Source organism: Maylandia zebra, linkage group LG7, assembly GCF_041146795.1.
Source record: "Maylandia zebra isolate NMK-2024a linkage group LG7, Mzebra_GT3a, whole genome shotgun sequence".
Classification (NCBI taxonomy): domain Eukaryota; kingdom Metazoa; phylum Chordata; class Actinopteri; order Cichliformes; family Cichlidae; genus Maylandia; species Maylandia zebra.
Genome location: NC_135173.1, coordinates 15,407,107 through 15,429,396, shown reverse-complemented (window position 1 = coordinate 15,429,396; position 22,290 = coordinate 15,407,107). Strand labels below are relative to the sequence as shown.

The 22,290-nt window shown below is 42.9% G+C and overlaps 1 protein-coding gene across 6 annotated transcripts; it reads right to left on the bottom strand.

The window, feature by feature from the left end:
- Window positions 1–314: 314 nt before the first annotated feature.
- Window positions 315–21,451, bottom strand: zmp:0000001167 (protein phosphatase 1 regulatory subunit 12A). Of its 6 annotated transcripts, none has more exons than XM_012919659.3 (25): window positions 21,072–21,451; window positions 16,031–16,161; window positions 15,554–15,672; window positions 14,241–14,397; window positions 13,959–14,103; window positions 13,789–13,863; window positions 13,577–13,656; window positions 9,449–9,657; window positions 9,197–9,306; window positions 8,908–9,105; window positions 8,663–8,745; window positions 8,469–8,558; window positions 8,230–8,331; window positions 8,031–8,132; window positions 7,865–7,955; window positions 7,656–7,781; window positions 7,465–7,585; window positions 7,236–7,339; window positions 5,886–5,945; window positions 5,773–5,795; window positions 5,632–5,695; window positions 5,379–5,483; window positions 4,171–4,221; window positions 3,901–3,951; window positions 315–1,594 (listed from the first exon to the last, which is right to left on the bottom strand). In XM_012919659.3, exons 1-25 carry the CDS (start codon window positions 21,345–21,347, stop codon window positions 1,508–1,510), a joined length of 2,760 nt encoding a protein of 919 aa, XP_012775113.1. In that variant the 5' UTR covers window positions 21,348–21,451; the 3' UTR covers window positions 315–1,507. The 6 variants fall into 6 exon arrangements, with proteins under 6 accessions (XP_012775113.1, XP_012775114.1, XP_012775115.1 ...); XM_012919660.5 differs by having other exon boundaries at window positions 8,908–9,102; XM_012919661.4 differs by having other exon boundaries at window positions 9,449–9,633.
- Between the last annotated feature and the right edge of the window lie 839 nt (window positions 21,452–22,290).

The following is a 22,290-nucleotide window of genomic DNA, read 5'->3' as shown; positions in this document are numbered from 1 at the left end:
AATACATCTGTGTTGGACTGTTTCCTCTTTTAGGCCTCTTGGTGTGTTACAGCTGTTCAGTTTCTCTCTTTTTCCCCCCAGTGACAGAGGACATCTGGCTACCAGCAGACAGACTAACAGACACCGTGCACATGGATGATACAGTATAGTGTGGGAAAACAGAGCTAAACGCAAACAAACAGGTGACCGCAAAACATAAAAGTGAGCCACTCAATGACTAGAGTTACAAAAGAGGCAGGAATCCATCTGGGAACTGAGTGTTGTGTACACTGATAAGACAGTCTGCTTGAACAGAGGTGGATAATAACCAAGCATTTGCTACAAACACACTTTTATTAGGGTGCAGACATCCATTTAATATATTAGAAAACCAACATGTGAAGCAAGGCTACATGGAATTTTACTTCAAAGGGGTATTGTTCAAGGCTAACATTTATACACAGACTGTACATAACCATGCTCCTTTGTCAGAGGAATTGATGCCGAAAAATTATGAAAATATTTAATCCAATGACAACCAAAAACCACTCATAGCATAATAGGATGTGCAATGACCTCTGATATTCACCCATTGGTAATTTCTAACTCTACTTGCTTAAAGGCAAGCAGTCGTGAGGTGGTAAACTGAAACGTTTTCTGTCTGGAGGACGGGCAAAGCCTCGCAGATCTTTAGCGCTTTGCAGAGAATAAAGTGCTGCGGTCGACCGACCGGTCAGTTTTTGTGTGTGTGCTTTTCTTTTTTTGTTTTTAAGAGCATGGAGTGTATCTGTGGTCACAAAAATATAAAAATGATGTGGGGAAGTGCATAGGTGGAGAGGTAGGTGGCTTCAAACACTTGCACATGGAAAGACAACAACCCAACAGACCTTCACGGATGACTCCCGTTGTCAGGATGACGCTGAATGTTTAAACAAGAAAAAAGAAAGAAAAAAAAAAAAAGTAGGATGCACCGAAATCTTTCTTGCCTGACAACACATTACATTTGGACTGCGAGTAGGATGAGGGGATTGGGGGGGATGAAATAAAAATAAATTGTGAATGTGTGTTGTGAGATGTGTTCACAAAAATAAATACTAACTGGGAACTTTAAGGCCCAGACTGTCTTGTGTGCATCGAGGAAGTACGGATAGGAGTGCACAGGAGTGCGTTGGCGCTCACCATGACGCACAGTTTTGCGTGTTGCACCAGACACAGAGTGTTCTGGCTGTTGTCGGGTCTCATGATGCTACTGTGGAAGCCTCTGGCCGCAGCCACGGGGTCTTTGCTGTGACTATCCGGCATTAAGGCACACAAAAGACACGCCAGCTGTTCGCATAGAAGCACCACAATCCAAGTCATGCTGTAGTGCTCATGTACGAAGGACTTTCTGCTGCTTCTCTCCCCTTCTCTCTCTCTCGCTCTCTCTTTGGCACTGGGAGGAATGTATGGCAGGGAGTGATGGATGGATAGGTGGGTGGAGGGAGGCGGGGGGGATCCCTGCTCTTCATGTCACTCTCTCTCCCTGCATCTATTTGGAGAGTTTGCTGATGACACGGATGAGTGCTCCATTTTCATCTTTAAGGCGCTGGTTGTCTGCCTTCAGGTCAACCAAAACCTGGTGGTAAAGATTAAACTCACTTTAAAACAAATTCTTTACACAATATAAATGCAGCTTTTATTTTACATTTGTCGTGGTCACATTACTGGATCAATGAGCTGTTGGATGTTAAGAGATTAATGCAGTCAACAGGTTTGTGACTCTGAAGCAAAACCCATAAAGCTTCTTTCCCAGGAGTCGCAGCGGCAGATGGATCTGCACAGATTTGACGTCGGATGCCCTTCCTTCCTGGCACAACCTTCCCAGGGTTTTCCATCTCCTCCCAGTCTTGAACCGCAGATTCGCATTAGGCGAATGTGTTAATCTGCACTGTAGAGCCAAAAACTATGCACAATATAAATTTGTCCAATCTCCCCTACAAGGTCATCTCCATCTCACCGTCCTGCTATTTTTACATTTCTCTCTCGCTCCCTCTCTGGAAGTCAAGCTGACCTCACTTTCACGTCGAGGGATCAGAACTGGGTCTCTGGCTCTGAAGTCCACAGTGTCTAAGCCCAAAGGCAATGCCTGAGGTCAGGAGCACAAATGGAAGAAAGCTAGAGCTTTATTTTTTGACATTCATGGGCTGAGCAGTGAATTTGTCCCCCATGGTCGGGTTGTCAGCATAAAGTTCCGCTGTAACATCCTGAGGTGTTGGAGAGAGGACCTCTGCCCTCATGTGCTGCCTCACAGTGCATTGAAGGCTTATTTATTTTGGCCTCTGCCCAACAACCAGCCCAACTTGCCAGATTTTTGCTTTCTGCAGCTTCATCCTCTTCCCATAAAATGAATTTAAAGTTGTAGGATTGCCATTTTGTCAAGGCTTTCCATCACAGATGAAAACGTGGTTGAAATGAGATATCCAAGAAGTGATTTTGAAAAACAAAAAAAGCAAACAACAACAAAAACAAAGGCCCTGGGAGCTGTTTGGCCGTACACAACACCTTGAAGAGGAGAGGAGCCTAAATTTATTCGAGTATAGCTTTTGCAGTTTTTTCCAGCAGGCACTGTGACCCACTGTAGCAAAATCAGCACATGAAACTAAACCACATCATTAATGACTTTGCCATTAACTTCTAAATCAGCAAGCTCAATATAAAGAACCAGTAAACAGCACTTCCTAAAGTAAAGTAACAGCTATCAGTGTAGTTATGTGTGCTTTGTTTGTCTGATTAACTACAGGGAACAAAAAGGCTGATATAGATAACAGTGCCATTTAGTATTTCTACTTTTACATTAACAGTACAGAGAATTGACATCCTGTTGATAGGCTGGTTATTAATAAGTCAACAACTCCTTTTAAACCAAAGGGTTGATTATAAATTGCTGCCTTAGCCTCCAAGCCATCAGATGTGTGATATATATATATATATCAGGTGTGGATAAACTAAGCATTTAACATGTTACATGTTGCTCCGTCTACAGTTCACTGAGGCTTTGAATATCAGAAGTGGAACTAATAAACCAACTTGATAGCAGAGAACGAAAAAAAAAGACAATAGATTCAAACCTGGATCTAAAGAGCTCATTGAATTTGAGTGTGATACTGTAATAAGATGTAACTGTTGCAACAGTCTCTTGTGCCCCTTCTTCTTTTCTAAATATTCCACAGCAACCTGTAAGTGGAATTACTAGAAAGTGGAAGTTTTAGCCACAAAGTTGCCGAGTCATAAACCCGTCTGCAGACTAAATAACTGCAGAGCTCCAAACCTCCGCTGGCATTAACATCAGCACAAAAAACTGTGTGCTTTCATGGCCCAGCAGCTATGTAGGTAATGTGTAGGTGGCCCAGTACTTTTTTTATATATTGCACATAACTAAACACTGGATATACAGGGAAGCAGCGAGCCTGCCTCAGTCAGGTTACAAAACTAAATATCATCTTGTTTATTTGATGTTTTAGAGTGGGTGACACGATGAGCTTTGCTTTTTTTTTTACCTTACTGATCCATTTAGCTTTTAGCATTTTTAGTTATTGATTTATAAATAGAACTATTCTGTTAAAAGCCATGCTTAATCATTTGTCTGCTGTTACACAGAAGTTTATTATCTTTCGAGAAGGCAACAAAATAACTCATTCTGTTCAAAGTCACAATGGAGACCGCAGAGACATAAGATGCCTCAAGTTGCTAAGCAACTAAATGAAGAAATTGGCTCCAACAGACACCACCCTCGTCACACCACGTGGACACGGTGCAAAACAGCTCTCTACCTTGTGCTCTCACCACACTGCTGGACAGCACAAGCGAAAGCCAAGCTAATCGAGCAGAAGCATGCAAAAGTGCCCGTGGGCATGATAAGAGTCGTTCTCAACATCTTCTCACCTTTAGCTCCTCCTCCAGCTCCGCCATTCGCCGCTCCAACATCCTTCGATCCTGGCGCCGGGGAAAATACGACATGGGAGGGTGGGGAGCAGGTAGAGAGAGAAAAAGAGAGAGTGACGTAGAAGGAGCACAAAAGTTGAGCGAAAACAAGCGAGGAAGTGGTTTGAGTGAGTAGAGAATAGAAAGCGTCAACAGACAGCAAGAGTGGCTGTAGTGTGGCAGATGAAGCGAAAACACAGCAAGTAACATCATTAGCAAGGGATGCATTACCTTCCTCTCCCGCTCCAGCAGGGCTGAACAGTCAGTCAGACGCTCCTGTCTCTGTTGAATACAATAAACCACGTTTACATAACCCGCACTGGTATTTTTACATGATCACATGCAGGCCTGTATGCAAAAAGACATCAAAAAGGTACACCCTGGAACCATGGACACAATAAGCCTGCATGTGAAACTGGGAGCTCACTGCTAGTAGTAGCAATCCAGAATTGTATTTGAATTCTGCTTCCTTACACGTCCTGAGGATCTGGCCCCGTACAGAGCATTTAACTGTCACAGTGCAGGCTTACAAGTGATTTACTAGAGTTTTCAAAAGTAGAATAAGAGGCAGAGCCTTCAGCATTCAGGCACCGCACCTGTGGAACCAGCTCCCAGTTTAAGTTCAGGAGACAGATTACTTTTTTTCCAGAAAACTTAAAGTTGCGACAGGATTAGGTGAACATGAACAGAACTCTCTCGTAGGTTCAGGCTGCTGGACTACACATCACTACTGCCATTAACATTTGTCTTCTCTCTCCTGTAGTTTGTGTTTTGCACTGTTTTTCCCCCTCTATGCTCTCCTTTCATCGACCAGTCATGGTAGACTGATTCTGCTGGACTTCTCTTGCTGTTAAAAGAAAGTTCTTCCATCCCACTGTTGCCAAGACCCTAATCACAAGGGCTCATCAATGGGGGCTCTCTGTCTAATATTTTAAGGACTTTAAATTTACAAAACAAAAACCATAGTTGTCAATTGGTGCTATATAGATCAATTTTAATTAGGGAAAAAAAATGTAAAAAAAAAAATTACTAAATAAATAAAAATTAAAAATATCCAAATTCTAAGAACCTTTTTAATCTAGTAGCGGTCTCACTTTTCCCTCATCTGGGTAGAGAATTTGAAGGGTTGCCTACGGATCACTGACTGTACAATACACTCCCATTGGAGAATACAAAAAAAATAAAAATAATAATAATAATAATATGCAGAAGGTATGAAACCAGGATTCAAATGCAGTCGAAGGCTTAAAACAAAGGGAACATTATATGGGTTTCTATATTTAGCAATAGTATTTGAAATGAGGTTGAAAAAAATCATAAGCAGTAACAAAGAACCTGCCCTACTAGTTCCACCACTATGAGCTTCTTGCTTTGACTCTGCGTGGTGAAAGACGACAAGAACAGTTTCTGTTTGACTTTTTGTGTGTATTTGTTGTCACCTGCGTGGCCTTTTCCAGATCCAACCTGGTCTGAGTGACACTCCTCTGAGTGTCCTGGAGCTGTGACTGGAGCTGGCTGTTTTGTCTGGAAACCTCCTCAAACAACTGACAAACACCACACACACACACACACACACACACACACACACACACACACACACACACACACACACACACACACAATGAAGAGTTAGGACAAATAAGGCAAATGTATCGCATGATCTCAACAGCGATACATTTGCTGTCGGTTCACCTTCTTAAAGTCCTTCGTCTCAGATCCTCCTCCCCGTGTACGGTCGCTATAGGATGAGTCCGACCTGGTTATATGAAAACAAAAAGGTCATCCACACTGTGAATGGAGAAAATTCAGATCAATCAAAAGTGGGATTCATACCTGGAACTCAAACGTTGGTCTGTCTGTAAACAAGAGGGGGGGAAAGCAAATACCTTACAGCTCTTTTCTTAAGTTACATTCTAATGAGATCACAAACAAGAGTTCACACAGACCTGTGAATTGAGCCCACTGGTGGAAAACTCTTCCTCTCCACTGGGATCATTGTCTTCACCCTGCAGACGACACAGACAGAACAATAGGTTCTTACAGACATTGGCCCACAACAATCTACTAACTTTGTGTTGCACTCCGTCTCCGTTTTTTGCAAAACACTGGGAAATGCCTAAAGGCTGCCGTGTGGTGGGACACACTACTGGAGTACAGAACCAACACTTATGCAAGCTCCCGAACCAAAAAACAGAGACGGACGGGAGTTAAAGGTGGTTAAGATGAGACGCATGAGCAGAAATATTACAGTACTGTGCAAAAGTCTTAAGCCACCCCCGATTTCTTTATATGTTGGTAGGAAAATGGTAAATAAATGGCATCAATTTACTGACCAATTTCTGCTATTTTTTTTTAAAAAAAAAGAACACACTTCACACAGTACTGACCTATGCCAAGGTTTGAACCAGTAGCTCTTTGGAAATCAACAAACAATAACATTCCTTTCAACATGGTCAGGTACAAGGACTGGACTGGACTTGAATGAGTGAAAAATAAGCCAATGTCCAAAGCAAAACTTTGGAAGACTTTCAGAAAGTCTGGAGGACTATTGGATGGCTCATTGGAAGTGAAACCCAAAAGAGTTAGGGGTGGCTCAAGACTTCTGCACAGTACTGTATGTTTAGCTGCGATGCAAGCATTTTGTCATTGAGCAGTCCAATAATCAGATATAAATTTGTGTCTACTACATTTCTGTGAGTTAACTCTTTTCCTACAAAGACGACCTCCCTGTATCCTTAATGGCTTTTGATGCAAACCCAGTCATTTTGTTACATAAGCTGAAGTATGACGACCTGCTCGGTTCAGAGAAGAACTTCGAGAGTTATCTCTAGTAGGCTTTCAAGGGGTAAACAGTTAAGCTAAATCAATTTGATAGTCTGCATTTTTTATTAGACTTGAATGTGAATAATTCACAAAGCCAGGAGAAACGTTACCATGTTTGTAACTTGTTTAGCCAAATGCAATAACTTACTAATGCAAAGCTAACATTAGATTCTTACCAGAAAAATAAACAGAGCGCCAAAAAAAATCTTTTCACTTGAAAACTAAAAGGTTTTTGGCCAGCTAAAGGCACTTTAAGAGTTTTAGCTCTCTAGTGAATATTAGAGTGCCTGACTGTTTTTCCCTTCAGTGTGATGCGTTGTGCTCCTTCTTCATAAAACCCTAAAGTCAAGTTTTCCCCTTATTCCTCCTCATCGTACACATCTTCGTTTTCTATTTTCTCTCGCCAAATTTGTCTCTTCTTATGAGCATATCCATCCTGCATTTCATTTTTCAGATTAATAAGCAGAATTTACCTCCCCGGTCCTCTGTGCCTTCCTCCTGGCTTGAATTTGCCTCCTCTCATTGCGCTCCCTGGCCCATCGCTCTGTCTCGCTCTCCCCTGTGTTGGCCTCCACATCTGGAACAAAGCCAGACAGCAGCCTTTTAAGACCAAACTAATGTTTGCGAGCAAAAACCACACGCTGATGAGCGAAGGAAATGTGAAAACAAAAACCCAAACAAGCAACAAGGGCGGCAGCCTACCTCTTCTGTCAGAGGTCTGAGGTCTAGGTGTGCCAGCAGGTTGTGTGAGGCCCAGCAGGTCTGACTTCTGCAGGCTGGCAATACGAGACCTCCAGCTCAATTCCTGTAAACACAGCATCCCCTACTTTGTGACGTCACATGGTGTTACATAAGGACAGCAGTCAACAGGCCTCTAAAGTGGCGGCTCTCACCCCTTCCTCGCCCTTCTTCTGCTTTGCTTCTTTCTCCTTCTCCTCTTCCTTTTCTCTCCCTTTGTTGTCCGTCTTCATGGTCTGTATGGTCTTCTCTGCCTCCTGCAGATCTGTTAGCGTTACCCCCTTGAGGTGAAAGAAAACACAGTCAAGCGCCAAACTGACACAGCCTCTATCAGTAGGGCGAACATCTGAGCAAGTATCCCCACCTGAGTGGAGCGGCGGGATTGCCGTGCATGTCGGGAGCGAGCTTTCCTCTGCGCCTCTGCCTCCTCATCCCGCACTGGTGTCAGGTAGGACCTACATTAGCCGAAACGCAAGTTTAGCAACAAAGTCGCGCCCTTCGACATCCTCAAAGACACGCTTATCACTCACTTGCGCCTCTGCTTGGCTTCCTGTTCGCCTGCGGTCGTGCTCTGAGAGTTGGAGGTGGTAATGGCTGGTTGATCCTTCTTTTCCGTCTGTTCCTGAGGAAGTCTTTTCGTAGAAAGAAAGATGAAAGGTGACTCATATTGGTCCAAAGGAAAAAAAAAAAAAAAAAAAAATCGTACATGCAGTGTAAAATGAAAAATACCTCTGAGCCAAGACACTATTAAGGCGGCCGAGTCCAGCAGAGCTCGTTCCTGTGCTAGCTGAGGTCACGGTGGGGTCATCCAGTCTCTTTCCATAAGATGAGCTGGAAACAAGACAGAACCCATTGGAAACTCAAAGGCACCTTTCACAGCCGCGCACAAATTAGCGTTTGCCGTTAGGGGACAGTGACAATTACACACAAACAGCAGAGTTAGACGGGCAGTGAGCAGCATGACTGACCTGTGAAGCAAAGACGGGGTGGAGCTAGTGAGATCATTTCCTGACTGACTATTGAAGCGTCGGGTGTAAGAGGAGCTACGGCTTAGCCAACTGAGAGAGAGACACACACACACACACAGGGTGACAAGGGGACATATGCAGGGATTCGGATTCTGGCTTCACAAACGCGGACGTGTATGAGAGTTGAGGCCCACCTGTTGGAGTTGTCAGCAGTGTTATCTGGAATACTGAAGAGTCTCCGTGTTGGATTGGGCGGCACTCGAGCAAGCCTTGGCTCCTGAGCGCGAGGGGGAAGAGATCAGTTTGTCATTTATTTATGTGACTCAGTGAATGGAGGCAGTAAAGAAGCCTTTATTTGGCCTGTCAAGCTAGATTTATAGAAGTACGACTGTGGTTTCATGAGTGTATAAACCTATGAATCACGCGAGCGCCTGCGTACCTTGGTGTCAGCCTCAGAGCTGAGGCGGGGGCTGGAGGCAGAGCGGCTCATGCCGAGGCCAGACTCTGGAGGTCTGCTGGTGTCCTGGCTGGGGTCAGATAGCCCAGCTGAGCCCAGAGTCACAGAGCTGTCCGCCTTCCTCAGAGATGTTCTCCATGACCCCGGGGCTTCAGTGACTGGAGGCTTGCTTAATTCCTGCTACACACACAGTCAACATTTTTATTATCCTGCCTTGCTGTCACACAGCCGTACATGCATCTCATGTGCTCCAAGTCTTTTTCCCGTTTACCCTTTTCACTTGGCTCGCAGTGGTGCTTGTTGACATGGAGGTAGGAAGCAGATTGGTGGTGTTGCGCTTGTTGTTCAAGTTGTTTATGATTTCTCGCTTTTTCGCTTTCTCTGCAAGAGTGCAAAGGTTATTAAAAATGCTCTTTTGCCTTCTTTGTATGAGCGCAAAGGTCATTAGGATTAATCAATAACAATAACTCTGAACTATAAACACAGCCAGCAGGTACTTCAAAGCAGAAACAGCTTCTCTCACCTGACTCTGCATCGCTCTCAGACTCGCTCTCCTCCTCTGAGCTGGAGCTGCTCGAGGCTTTCGCCTGGCCCTGAGACTGGTTCTGTCCCGCCTGGCCCTCCTCCTCCTCGTCCTCTGCCGGACTGCTCTGCAGGGCAGGAGGCGGAGGGTGCTTCTCCCGCTCGTGGAGGCAGATCTTCTCCTTGCTGCTCATACGAGAGATAGAAGTCCTGCAGGGGCGGGGCCAAGGTGGGGGTGGGGTGGGGGGGGGGGGGGGGGTGGAACAACAGGTGGCATGCAGGGAGCTGATCAGTGAGGGTAATCATTCCATGTGCAGCCAATTAGAGCGAGCATGCATCAATCAAGACCTCGGTAGGTGAAACAGTGGGTCATTTTCTGTGCCGCCGTTTCTGCTTCGTTTGTAATTGTGGCCAATTGCTTTGCACCAATTCGAGCCGTTTCCTTAAAGTGAAACGTTGAAATCATTCACACAGATTAAGGAGCAGCCACAGAAGTGAAAAGAACAAAAAAACAAATGCTGTCTCTCAGTGCCACACTACATATTAATGGTAAATAATATGGTTTACGTGCACATTTGGCCCTATTAACCAAGACATCAACAGCAAAGCACCCATCCTCTGAAAAGTGTTTGAATTATACTTGTTTTTACTCGAGAAGGAGAAACAGTGAAAAATGGCATTCAAAGATAAAATAAGACATCTTTTCACGGAGAAACAAAGTATGCGTTTATATCGTCAACAACACTTAGAGGGCAATCATTTTATACTACCTGAAAAACTTAAAACATCCTCGCTTAGTTCTACATGACTTTTCAATTCAACATTACAGAGAAATATTTATGCTTTAGTCAGTTTCTGTTTCTTTTACCCCGCTTGACCAACTTCTACCGGTTTTTGCAAAGTTTTGAAAAAGTCCTTTATTTCTACTGTCTACTGCATATTGTTAGCACACAAAGAAACATGCTGGGATAACAACAGGACACCTTGGGACACTCTCCAAAGACACATTGTTTACCTTTAGAGTTTCCTGGTTAAATTAATGTTAAAAAAATGTTATAAAAAAATGTATATATTTTTTCTTTTTTTTGTGGAGCTTTTAATCAACTGCTTGCAAACGCTTGCACTGCTGCATGAGAAGTCACAAATTTGAAAACCTTTTTCTGACATTACATCATATCCTGTGCATCTACTGCTCTACTATTCCGTTCCACCCTTTTGGCCTGGAAGGCCCTTCGTACTAAGAGCAAAGAGGATCCTACAAATTTAAGACTGTTTAGTCTTTAATATCTAACGTGAAGGAATATGACAGCATTATTTGAATGTCTTTAAGTCACTGGCATTTTTTTTTCCATCTGTAATTTTGTTTGTTTTTGTTCTTGGAATCTTTCATGTACAGAAAAAAAGAATCCATCTACCTAACCATCTCAACCATCTTTAAATGTATGAAATACATCTTTAACACTGTTTTCTTGATCCCCTGTTTACATGAGCACATCACATCGGATGTTCTGTGAGCGAGCACACCAACCTTCACTGTAGTTTTTACGCTGCATATACTGCGATGTTGGAATTTACTCGTATCACCCACCATTTTATTTTACTGTTAATATATTTTTTTCCTTCTAGTGTTTGATGGCAAATATAGTCTTGCTAGGGGGACTTAATTATTTGTTGTAAGCAGTGTTGGGTAAGTTACTTTAAAAAAGTAATTAATTACTAATTACTTAGTCAATATTGTATTTAAAATACTTATCTAATTACTGTGTCTGAAAAGTAACTTAATTACTAAATAAGTAATTTACTAAATACTTCTTAAAACCCCTATAAACCTTGAGTGGACAATCAATAGAAATTAAACTCTTTAAATAATAAATACATTTTTTAAAGACGGAGACTCTACAGTACGCAGCGGTAGCATCTCTTCCACAATGTAGCCTGCAATCATTTTTTAAGCTCACCTTCAGACGCTTTCTGTGCTGCTGAAGTAAAATCAAGTTTTGCCTGCTTAGCAGGAGTTGCCGCGGTGTTATCCATGGATGATGAACAAGGATCACTCGGAAGTGTTTGTCTATGCTCTCGTGTCAGGCGCTTCAGTAGATTACTCGTGCTATTAACAGCAGCCGATAGTTTTTTCTCCCCAGGACATAGCTTACATATTACTGTAATATTCTTGTCTGCTTGTTTCAGAAAGGTGAAGAGACGGGAATATGTCCATTTCATAAAACAGCCACTCGCTTCAGCCGAGTCCGACATCTTCCGCTTTAGAACAGCGGTCCCCAACCCCCGGGCCTCGGACCGGTACCGGTCCGTGAGTCGTTCGGTACCGGGCCGCGAGAGTTGAGGCTCAGGTGTGAAATGTATAGTTTTCAGGGTTTTTATCGGTTTTCAGCGTTATTTTGTTATCGTTTTTATCGTTTACTCAGTTTTCCTGGGTCTTTTCAGGTATGGTTTATGCCCGACAATATTTTCATGGACCGGCCTTTAAGGTGTCGCGGATAAATACAACAAAATAAAACTAGTACCGGTACCGAAAAAAAGAAAATGTATTCATACCGGTCCGTGGCGCAAAAATTGTTGGGGACCGCTGCTTTAGAATACGACTATGCAGCAAACTGGCGCGAAATGATGTGCACCTGCACTGCAACGATGTTAAAGCGGCAGAGTTTACTTCTACGTTTAGAAGACAAATTATTGAAATTAAATAATGATATTCAGCCAGTTTAATTATTTTACAATGTAACGCAAGTAAATTGTAAGTAACTGTAATTAAAATACCTAAAAATGAACAGTAATTAGTTACTCTACTTTTTCAGTGGAAAAGTAATTTAATTACAGTAACGCGTTACTTAGTAACGCATTACACCCAACACTAGTTGTAAGCTGCCATTTGCAACAGGCTGGATTTAGCATTTACAATGTGATCAGCAGCGTTGGGGAGTAACGGAATACATGTACCGCCGTTACGTATTTAAAATACAAAATATGAGTAACTGTATTCTGTTACAGTTACCGTTTAAAAAGGTGGTATTTAGAATACAGTTACTTTGTTGAAATAAATGGATTACACGGCGGTACTTTCCTGTTTCATATTGTCGCGGGTCAGGACTGTTTGGGTTTTGTTTGACAGCTACGTTCTGTTGTTCCAGGTGGCAGCGTTACGGTTGCCATGGTTACAGGGTGACGCTCTTTCTCTGCGTGTTTCCTGGGTGAGAGAGCGGCTTTTTGTTGTTGTTGTGCTAAGCAGGATGCTACATGCTCTAAAGAATGTAGCCTCATGGGCAGTGTAGTCCGTGCTGCTGGGAGAATGGACTGCCATACCCGTTATGTGTCTGTGAGCGCGAGGAGGGAGAAAAGGGCGAGTGGAAAACTATGAGTTATCATCGAGCAGAAACAGGAGCTGGAAGCATGTAAATATAATAATAACCACTGCAGCCAAGAAGAGTGTCTGATGAGCCCAGTTGTAAGTAAGCTATTAAGACGCTGTGTTCGTGTTTTCCTCCAAAACAATAAGTTCCGTTGGAGCAGCCTTTCAACGCCTCACTCTGTTTCTCGCTAGCAAAGTTGACCCAGACAACGAAGTAAAGCTATTTTTCGGCTACGAGCCCAACTCGGAGACCGACATATTAGTCAGAGGTCCCTTTAATACGGTTCGGAGCCGCGGACCTTCAGTAACAGTCATAAATCACAGCAATAGTACATTCACGTAGTTGTAAAAAAGCATGATAATATATTAAGTAATCCAAAGTATTCAGAATACGTTACTCTCATTGAGTAACGTAACGGAATACGTTACAGAATACATTTTGGGGCATGTATTCTGTAATCTGTAGTGGAATACATTTTAAAAGTAACCTTCCCAACACTGGTGATCAGATGCAGACTTAAAAAGAAAGCATTAATATTCAGTATGAAACTGAGAGACAGACTGCTACATCTACCCAGGTTGGTGGGTAGAAGTAACACAGCTGAAGGGATGGGAACACTGGGACTGTCACACCTGCATGCAGACAACAGCTGGATCAAGGATTACTGGGATTGGGCTGAGGAACAGCATAGCGTGTACACACTCACACACACACACACACAGATATACACAAACATACGGATGCACCAACACACTGGCACTGACCTGCGTGGGCGGACTGGTACCATGGGGATATGCGAAATGGGCTCAATAACAGGAGTCTGTTTCTCTTTCTCGCTACGTAACTGAAGAGGAATATAAACAGACATAAACACAGAGAGCACTCGCCGCTGGAACGCCATCAATCATGACAGGTCTGTCCGAGCAAGTGAGATAGTCACAGTGCCTTGTGTGTGTGTGTGTGAAGACAGACTCACAGCGTTCTGCTTCTTCTGCAGCTCCTCCAGAACGTCCACGAGGTTCTCGTCTGCAACATCTAAAGGTGTTTGTCCCTACAAGGACAGCCACAGTGATCAGTGATGGCACATGCTAAAGCTCCAATCACAGACTGAACTGCAGAGGGAAAGCTTGTTCGCCGTGCCCTCACCACATTGTTGACGGCACCCATATCGCACATGTTGTCAACCAGCAGGCTGCACACCTCCTCCTGCCCCCAGTGAGCTGCTGCGTGCAGAGGCGTCCACCCGTCAGTGTCGCTGCAGTCCACATCCACCCTGCACTGTAACAGTACCCTGAGCGAGGTGAGGGAGTTGGGAGGAGTGGAGGTGGGGGAGAGAACAAGGCTAAGAATAAAAGCCGTTTGACTTGGCATGGTAACAAAATTAAACAAAAGTCAACAAGCTGCTCTTATGTGTGCACTTATGCTCACTTCAGGACTTCAATGTAGCCTTTGGCAGCGGCGACGTGTAGAGCCGTTGCCTTGGTGTTTGGGTGAGGTGTGAGTGTGCCGTCTCCTGCCAGCACCGCCATGGCATCCCGGAGCATGATCCTCTCCTCTTCCTTTCGGGCCGTATCCACGTCTATTCCTGTGACAAGCAGTGACAACCTCGAGTTAAGAAGCACTTCAAAGCATCTAAAACTCCCCTTCCATTTAGATCTATGATGAGTGATGACATCGGGGTTACAAGTCAGGTTTAATGTACTCTAACTTAAGTTTTGTTTACGAAAAGCTTACAAATATCAGGACAATTCTGTAAGTAAAGCATCCCACACACAAAAAAATAAATACTTGTGAGTGTAAATTTATCTCATATACGTCATCTGTGCTCCCGGTTGTATTTGGATCTCAGCTAACACACATTCGACAGAGATAAAAGCACAAGCCTGGAGTCCAGAACAATTAAGGTCACAGAACATTTGGTGCACGGCCGCTGTCCTTGTTTCTTTGCCTCCTTTTGGAATGAACAGGAAAAAGGAAAAAATGAAGTTCTGAGGCTCCATATTTATAAAAAAAAAACAAAAACTGAAGCCTGAGCTCTGTATGATTTCCTGATTATTGCTGCTTGTGAAAAACTAACGCAACCGGCACCAAAGCTGTGTAGAATCATCAGTATAGTTAATTCCTTGAAATACTCCCAACATCATCGCTTCGGTTGACTAACACATGTGAGCTCACGTTTGTTTTCAGTCTTCTAACTTCAGTAAGATTACTGACTGTACATAAAAGTTCTCTTTTAATTTGGCATCATCACTCATCACACTGAAAATTTGATTTTCGGTTTCAGGATTGCAGGTTTGGCCTAAAAATACAGATAACACGGAAACGCACAATATCCGATTACAAGCAACCTTGCATTTGTGTTGATTCTACACAAAAGTAGGGTTTATATTGTCTTTTAATTATTAAGATGGATGTGCACATCCCAACAGAACTGACAACCTTGAATCAAGCCCCCGTGCGCTCACATTGGGAGCAGTTATCTTGCACAATTGCCCATATTTCTCGTGTGATTAACCTTAAAACTGAGGAAGCATTTCAAGGCTAGGATCTCAATCGATACTGTGCCCAAGTCCAGCTGAACTGTACCTGGAGCCACATCCTAAAGTGCACTAGAGTACGGCACCCAGCAATCACAATAGTCAAACAAGCTAATGTGACTGCATGTTATGAGTCACTTAGAGGGAGGACACCAGAAAGGTGGAGAGGAGAGGTTCCAATTCTCCCGTTTTTGTTGCTTTTACCTTGTTTTTTAATTTCAGCTTTCAGGAGCCTTTCCATTGCATCTTCTGTGGCAACATCCAGAGGAAGCTCTCCCTCGCTGTTCACTGCTCCAACATGAGCACTGTGTTCTATCAGATACCTTAAAAAACAAAGATACATTTGTCAGATAGCAACGGTAAAACCTGAATGGAGGATAAACGAGTTTTCTTGGCACCCTCCGATGAGCTTTTGGCCTTCAGTCAAAAGGAAGATCACTGGTTCACTGAGTTTAAAATACATTTTTATTCAAGTCAAGTAACACCGACTGTTAGCCTTAAATGTATGTCGACCGATTGTGCAGTCAACCCCCTCTCCAGAAGGCCAATCACGAGCCTGGGAAAACCCTGAATATGTGTGAGTTTTATGTGTGTTATCTAACACTGATTTACGTCTGTGTTTTCTAATCCCTCAGCACCACTCGGCTGTGATGTGACAAAGTGATGGTGGTCGACACTCACTTAGCAATCTGGATGAAACCGCAGGAGGCTGCAGCATGCAGAGGAGTCCAGCCCTCGTTGTCTCCTCTGTTGACGTCGCTCCCGTTCTCCACCAGGAACTGCACCATCTCAGCGTTTTCATCAATGCAGGCCTGCCAGAGGACAAACGTCCGCATGATTGATTGCCGTGTACAAGTGTTTACTGTTTATTCTGACATTAACAAATGGATGCCAGTCTGAGTACAGTTTCAGTACAGTAGAGGAGGTCTCTGACCCACTTCACCATGGTTCGTTGCTAAAGGCAAAACTCCAGACTCTTCCAAAATCTGTTAAACTCAACCAAAGCAGCGGGGCTAAAACAATGACTACTGTGTCTCCTTGCTGTAATGACTTTCTGCTAAGTGGGTTGCTAAAAGCCCTCAAGTACTTTCCAAAACAGTCATTTTGCAGCACAAGTGAAACAGCGATTCTATTTAGCAGCTTTTCCTCAAGCTAGGTCGAGCAAAGAATCTAAGTGTGATCAAACACAAGTCCCGGGATAAATCCCACGAGGACCTCATGGGATTTTGCTATGATAGGTTACTTTGATTTAAGTTAATATTTATTAAAAAGAGCCAAATGGAAGGTTCTTGTACTGAATAAGTGTTTTTTTTGGCTGCTTTTTCACTCATTTTCAGCTGATGGTTTTCAGAGGAATGTTTTTATTTGGTTTTTTAAGCCACTTAACTCTGACCTATGAATCATTCAAAAACTAACTCAAGAGATAAACCAGTTTTGAATCTAAACGTAACAGTCAACTTCACCAATAACCACTTTTAATTGGCAGCTATTAGCTAACGACAACATTTCCCGGCATGGTGTGCAGTGTGTCCTTAAACACTGAGGAAACAGAACAAGTGGATGACAAAAGGAGATGTGGGTAGCTTTAAAAAATAAAAATAAAAAAAACTGGCAAATGGACAGTCTCTTAAAGTCATGGCCTTAAGAAATAAGGAAAAAAAGAATCCAGCCGAGACCAGAAAGATGGATCTGGCCTTTCATCCATCTACTGTTTGCTCTGGTCTCATCAGAACGGTGGCTGTCAATAAGCCATTTTTAATTAAGGGAAACGGGGAGAAAAGCCTGAGGTATGCGCCAAATTACACAGGAACTGGACTGAAAATCAGTGGCAGCACCGATTCCTCACGCCTGATGGATTGACGGATCCAAATTTGAAGCTTTGAGCTCAAAAAGGCAGCCAACATCCAAAGAAGAGCATCGAATGTCTTTCAAGAAGCCTGGAGAACAATTCCTGAAGAGTACTCAAAGAAATGATAAGAAAGCTTGCCAAGGAGAGTTCAGGCCGTGTTGAAGAATAAAGATGGTCATACCAAATACTGACTTTCAAAGGCATTAAATATGAACAAGCTTCATTTTTAGCTTGTATAATGTATTTCCATGCATGTTTGCAAATGTTTCCGTATCTACCACTACACCAATTTCACATTTTCCTATCAAAATATAAAGAAATGAGCCGTAGCTCAGAATCTGTGCGAAGACCAAATAAATAAAATGTTAATAACACAAAAAACTAAAAATATATTACTAGCGTCTGTACCTACTCTTTGATGGTGTAAGAATCAGACAGGGAGTAACATAAGATTATGCTTTTGTTATTCTTCATTTTTGGGTGAAAACTGATGTAGACACTGACTTTATAAATAGCATTATTAGTTAATTTACGAATGTCTTTTAATTACAGGGATGCACTGATATATTAGCTCACATTCACTAATGTTTAACTGTCAATTTAGAGCAGCGTAAATGTTCACTGACTGAACTTTGCAGCACTCCATAATTCCATTCACCTGTCTATGAAATATTAGTAATGCTCTGTGTTTGTGAGTCTCTACTTCAAAAGTAAGATAATAAGTAAGACAATAGTTTACTCAATATGTGATATTATGGCAATTTTGAACATTTTCCTATATTCTGAGTATTTTTTATTTAATATTTGCAGAAAATTTGCCTCCTATCAGGTGACCTACGCAATCGTCTCGTAATCAAAAGCGGTCGTGAGCGTGCAACGCCCTCGAGCTCTGAGCAAACATTTAGTCACCACAAGTTGCAGTCGGTTGCAGAATGTGAAAAAATTATTTTCTAGTTGCAAGGAGGTTTCTTTCCTATTTTAACTTGTGTAACTTTGAATTAGGATGCGGTTTTGTCATGCTGTGTGCGTCCAGTGTTGGACGATTTTTTCAGTAAAGTCGCTTTAATGCAAGTTTGCTCGGCTAACACCATCTCGGGAAGGCGGTGCATGAGATGAGCATTTTCATTGATTTGATGATAATATCGATATTTGGTGTCCCGGTATCGGTACAATATGAAAAATATCATGACATTATGCTGCCCCACGGCTATTATAGCCTACGACTAAAACTAGGCGGGAAATAAATATTTGAAGTAACAAAATAAAATCAAAAACTACACTTTTGAAGTTTTTGTCTTATTTAACTTTGTCAACAAAATCAGCACGAATAGGCTTTGGTAAATACTTTTGTGTTTACTGGAAAAACCACATGTGTGGCTGTGAATCAGGTCTTTGCATTGTGATCGCCGCCCTGAGCTTCTGAATAATTAAAGAACACTAAAACTAAAACTGGCACCCTCTCTGAAAACTAGCTAAATTGAACAGAAGAGAACGTTTTCAATCGTAAACAATGAAACCACTCTTTATTAAAAGAGGGATCATGGTGTGCCATCTTTTTAGTGGGTACCTGTTGGCAATGAAGCTATTCCTCTGTATTTTATCTCATATATGCATGTATGCAAAGACAAGCTGCTGCAGACTCACTTTGGAGGAGTTTTCGACGATGCTGCTTCTCCAAAACGAGAGCGATTCTGAGTAATCAATAAGTGAAATCAAAAGTGACGGTCCATATTTTAGATACAGTGCCAACACAGTTTCTCCTGCTCTCTCAGAGTTTGCATATATGTAAACATCTGTAATACTCTGAAATACAAATGAAGTTTAAAAAAAAACTTTTCTTTTTTTTAAAAAAAAATAGCTGTCAATACATTTCACTAAAAACTACAAATGTTAACTTCACGAAGAAGGTTGCAAAGTCATACGGATTCCTCCTCTGGGGACTACAGTGTTTATTTAAACATTATAATAAATTTAGTGGCAATCTACTGCGTAGTTGCCGAGATCGGCCTGGGCCAATGCGGCACATAGCCAGTGGCATGGCTATAAATACTTGATAAAGGTGGAGATTTGTCTTTTTGTGACTCTGAAGCAAAGCTGAACTGAATACTAACAACAAAACGATTAGTTTAATCTGCACTGGTGTCTCATTTCACTGATGTCAGCAGGTGAGATGATATTTACTCAAAAAATGTGACGTTACCGAAGCAGTTCTTCTGTGGGACGTCACAGCGCCAAGTGTCTGTAACACGTACAGAAACGTCTCCATCAGGCCTGTCTTAAGCCACCTAAGAGGCTTTTCTTTTAGGCTAAATCAACTAATCACAAAGCTGGGGAAAGCCTCCTCCTTCCCTTTTATAATATGAGAGATTTAGGCAGGTAATGCATGGGAAAAAAACCAAAAAACCAAAATGTGATCATTGTAAGAGCTGAAAATGGGGCTCAGTAACAGCCGGAGCGGGGGGGGGGCGGGGGTCGCCCACTAATGGAGTGGGTGCTCTGAGCTGAATGAATGAACAGTGGGTACTTCTGGCACCCTGCGTGTGACGACGGTCCATACACACACATACACACACTCTCAGCAGACTCCTTCACTGGGTCATCAAGTGACTCATTGTGAAAATCGCCTTTGACAACAGCAGTTTGTGCTGTTTGAGGCATGTTTTCCATTTCTTCATCCGAAATCCCTAAAGTCCCCTCCATGGGGAACTGGCAAAGGGAAGGAGAAAGAGAAAGCAAGAAGAGGAGGAGGAGGAGGAGGAGGGAGAAGACAGAAAAGGCTTTGGATGAAGAGGATGGAAAGTTTGGAGAGTGCGGGCCCTATATTTAATTCGAGTTTCCAGGCAACCGATGAGCAATAGGGGGAGAGAGGGATGGAGGGCAAGGAGGGTGACCACACTGGGTGACCGGTCGGACATGTGGAGCCACCAGAAGACTCATCTGAACCAGCCGTGGTGGGGCAAATTCACTAAACTGCCTCAAAATTGGGAGGGAAAAACCACATCTGCATGAGCACGCAGGCCAGAGGACTTCGAAGCAGATCTTTTCTGTATGTTCTCAGGAATCCTGGTCAAAACTCATCTGACCCTGCTTTCACTTTATGAGATGAGACAGCAATGTGTTTACCACACAGTGCCATTAAAGTGGAGGAAATGCTGCATCACCGAGGGCCTGTGTGACAGTGATGGTGTCCAGAGTGAGCCTGGGTGTTATGACTTAAGTCAAGAGCAGGGACAAGAGGAGGACTTGAACATGCACCGAACAAGTCCAGCCTGTCTTCGACTCATGAACGCAACAATCACGAAAACTGCAATAATAAATGTAAGGGTGAAAACTTCAGTTATAATGCCCTCCCTCTTTTCTTTTTTGCTTTAAGACCTTTAGATAGGACGGTGAAACTCTCTCTCCCACTACTTTCCTGACTCTTCGGCAGGGCCTGTATGCCACAAGCCTGCCCATAACTGTCTAAAAATGGTCCACCAGGCTCTTTGGTTTTTACCGTCTGCTGCCCTCTCGTTCGCTTTTTTTTACGCCATAAAAAGAAGCCTGTAATTTACTAAATGCAACAGTGTGGATCAGACAGCCTCCCAACGGGCTAATAAACCAAGTTTGCTAGTGTTAAACAGGCCAGAAACTCTTCCCGGACTTTATAAAACAAACGCACAGAGGAATGAGTGATGGATTACAGGAGCTGCTAGGCTGGAAGTACGTTAGTGGTCCATTTTACCTGTGAGTCCTCTTCGCTGTGAGGATCATTAAGGGATCAACGCTGAGCCCTTTTCCCTTTAGATGAGCGACAGTTGTAGCAACTGTAGCGATTAGCTCGGGCAGAAAGGAAAACTAGCTGCTGACAGTTAGAGGGGCAAAACTTCCTACCTGGTGAAGCGCTGTCAGTCCGTCTACGTTAGCGTGGTTGATGTCAGCTCCCTGTCGGAGCAGCGCTGCCACCTCCTCCCGGTCTCCGGCGGAGCAAGCAGCCATAAATACGGCTCCTTGGGCGAACCGAACTTTCGCCCGGCGCGTTCCGGAACCGCTCGAGATTTCCCGGGACTCCGAACCCGTCTGATCCGTCTCTGAGCCCAGCCATCGCTGCAGCTGATCCTGCCGTCGCTGCTTGGCAGCTTCGGACCGGGAATGGTCAGTGGCCGCCATCTTCCCTGGTCTGTCCCGGACAGATTCAGCTCATGGTACGAGGAGAGAAGCGGAGTGCCGTGTTTGGATTCCGCACCCCCGCCCTCAACACACCTCCCGGACTGCGCCCCCTGGCGGACAACACGACATAGCGAACTTCTGCGACTGAGTGGCAGTTCTGCGCTGCCTTCAGGAACTACTCGGAAGTTTCCCTGTTATTTTTTTTTTACCACAACCACATCAATTTAAGGGGAAAAAAAGTTCAGACAGTTAAGATGACCAACCACACAATCAAAGAAATAACACAGATTCCCTTTTAATATTTGTTATATTATATATTTATTATATTATTTAATGCAACACAAACACAAAATTATATAAGTAAATACAACAGTTTTTATGTTTTTCTGTCATATTATTTTAATGCTCGTTTTTTTCTTTTTTCTTTTTTTTCTTGTTTTGATCTTTATGAATAGAATAGAATGCCTTCATTGTCACTATACAGATGCATCTCCTACTCAGTGCAAACATGGCGGTGGGGGGTAAATACATATGAACAGTATTTAGACAATATATATATATATAATGTACAAATATAAAAAAAAAGAAAAGAAAAGAGAGAGAGACAGAAAAGTAAATATGTAAATAAACAGCGTTTTGTATTGTTTGGGTTATTGCACATGGAATGTAGTTTTGCACAGTGGTGTGTTTATCAGTGCATGTGCATGTGTAAGTTAAGGGTAGTTATGGCTAATAACTGGATGATACCAAGTTCACCAGCTTTCTTAAAAGGCCAGAAGTGATGAGACTTATGTGTGACACGTTTTGCTTTTATATGTGAACAGAATGGGGGGGATATTCAAATACTCCTCTAACCAAAACAACAATAAAAGCTCCTCAATTTGACCCAAAAAACAAACTCCTTTTTTTGTACTGCAATAATTTAACATATTTTAAATTAAAT

What these genes read in the sequence shown, in the direction of transcription:
- zmp:0000001167 (XM_012919659.3), bottom strand. Translation starts at nt 21,347, where the DNA reads ATGGCGGCCACTGACCATTCCCGGTCCGAAGCTGCCAAGCAGCGACGG. An exon ending in AGAAGAAGGGCGAGGAAGGG is followed by an intron (nt 7,586 to 7,655) that starts GTGAGAGCCGCC and finishes GTCACAAAGTAG; the next exon opens with GGGATGCTGTGTTTACAGGA. An exon ending in TCAGACCTCTGACAGAAGAG is followed by an intron (nt 7,340 to 7,464) that starts GTAGGCTGCCGC and finishes GCTTTGTTCCAG; the next exon opens with ATGTGGAGGCCAACACAGGG.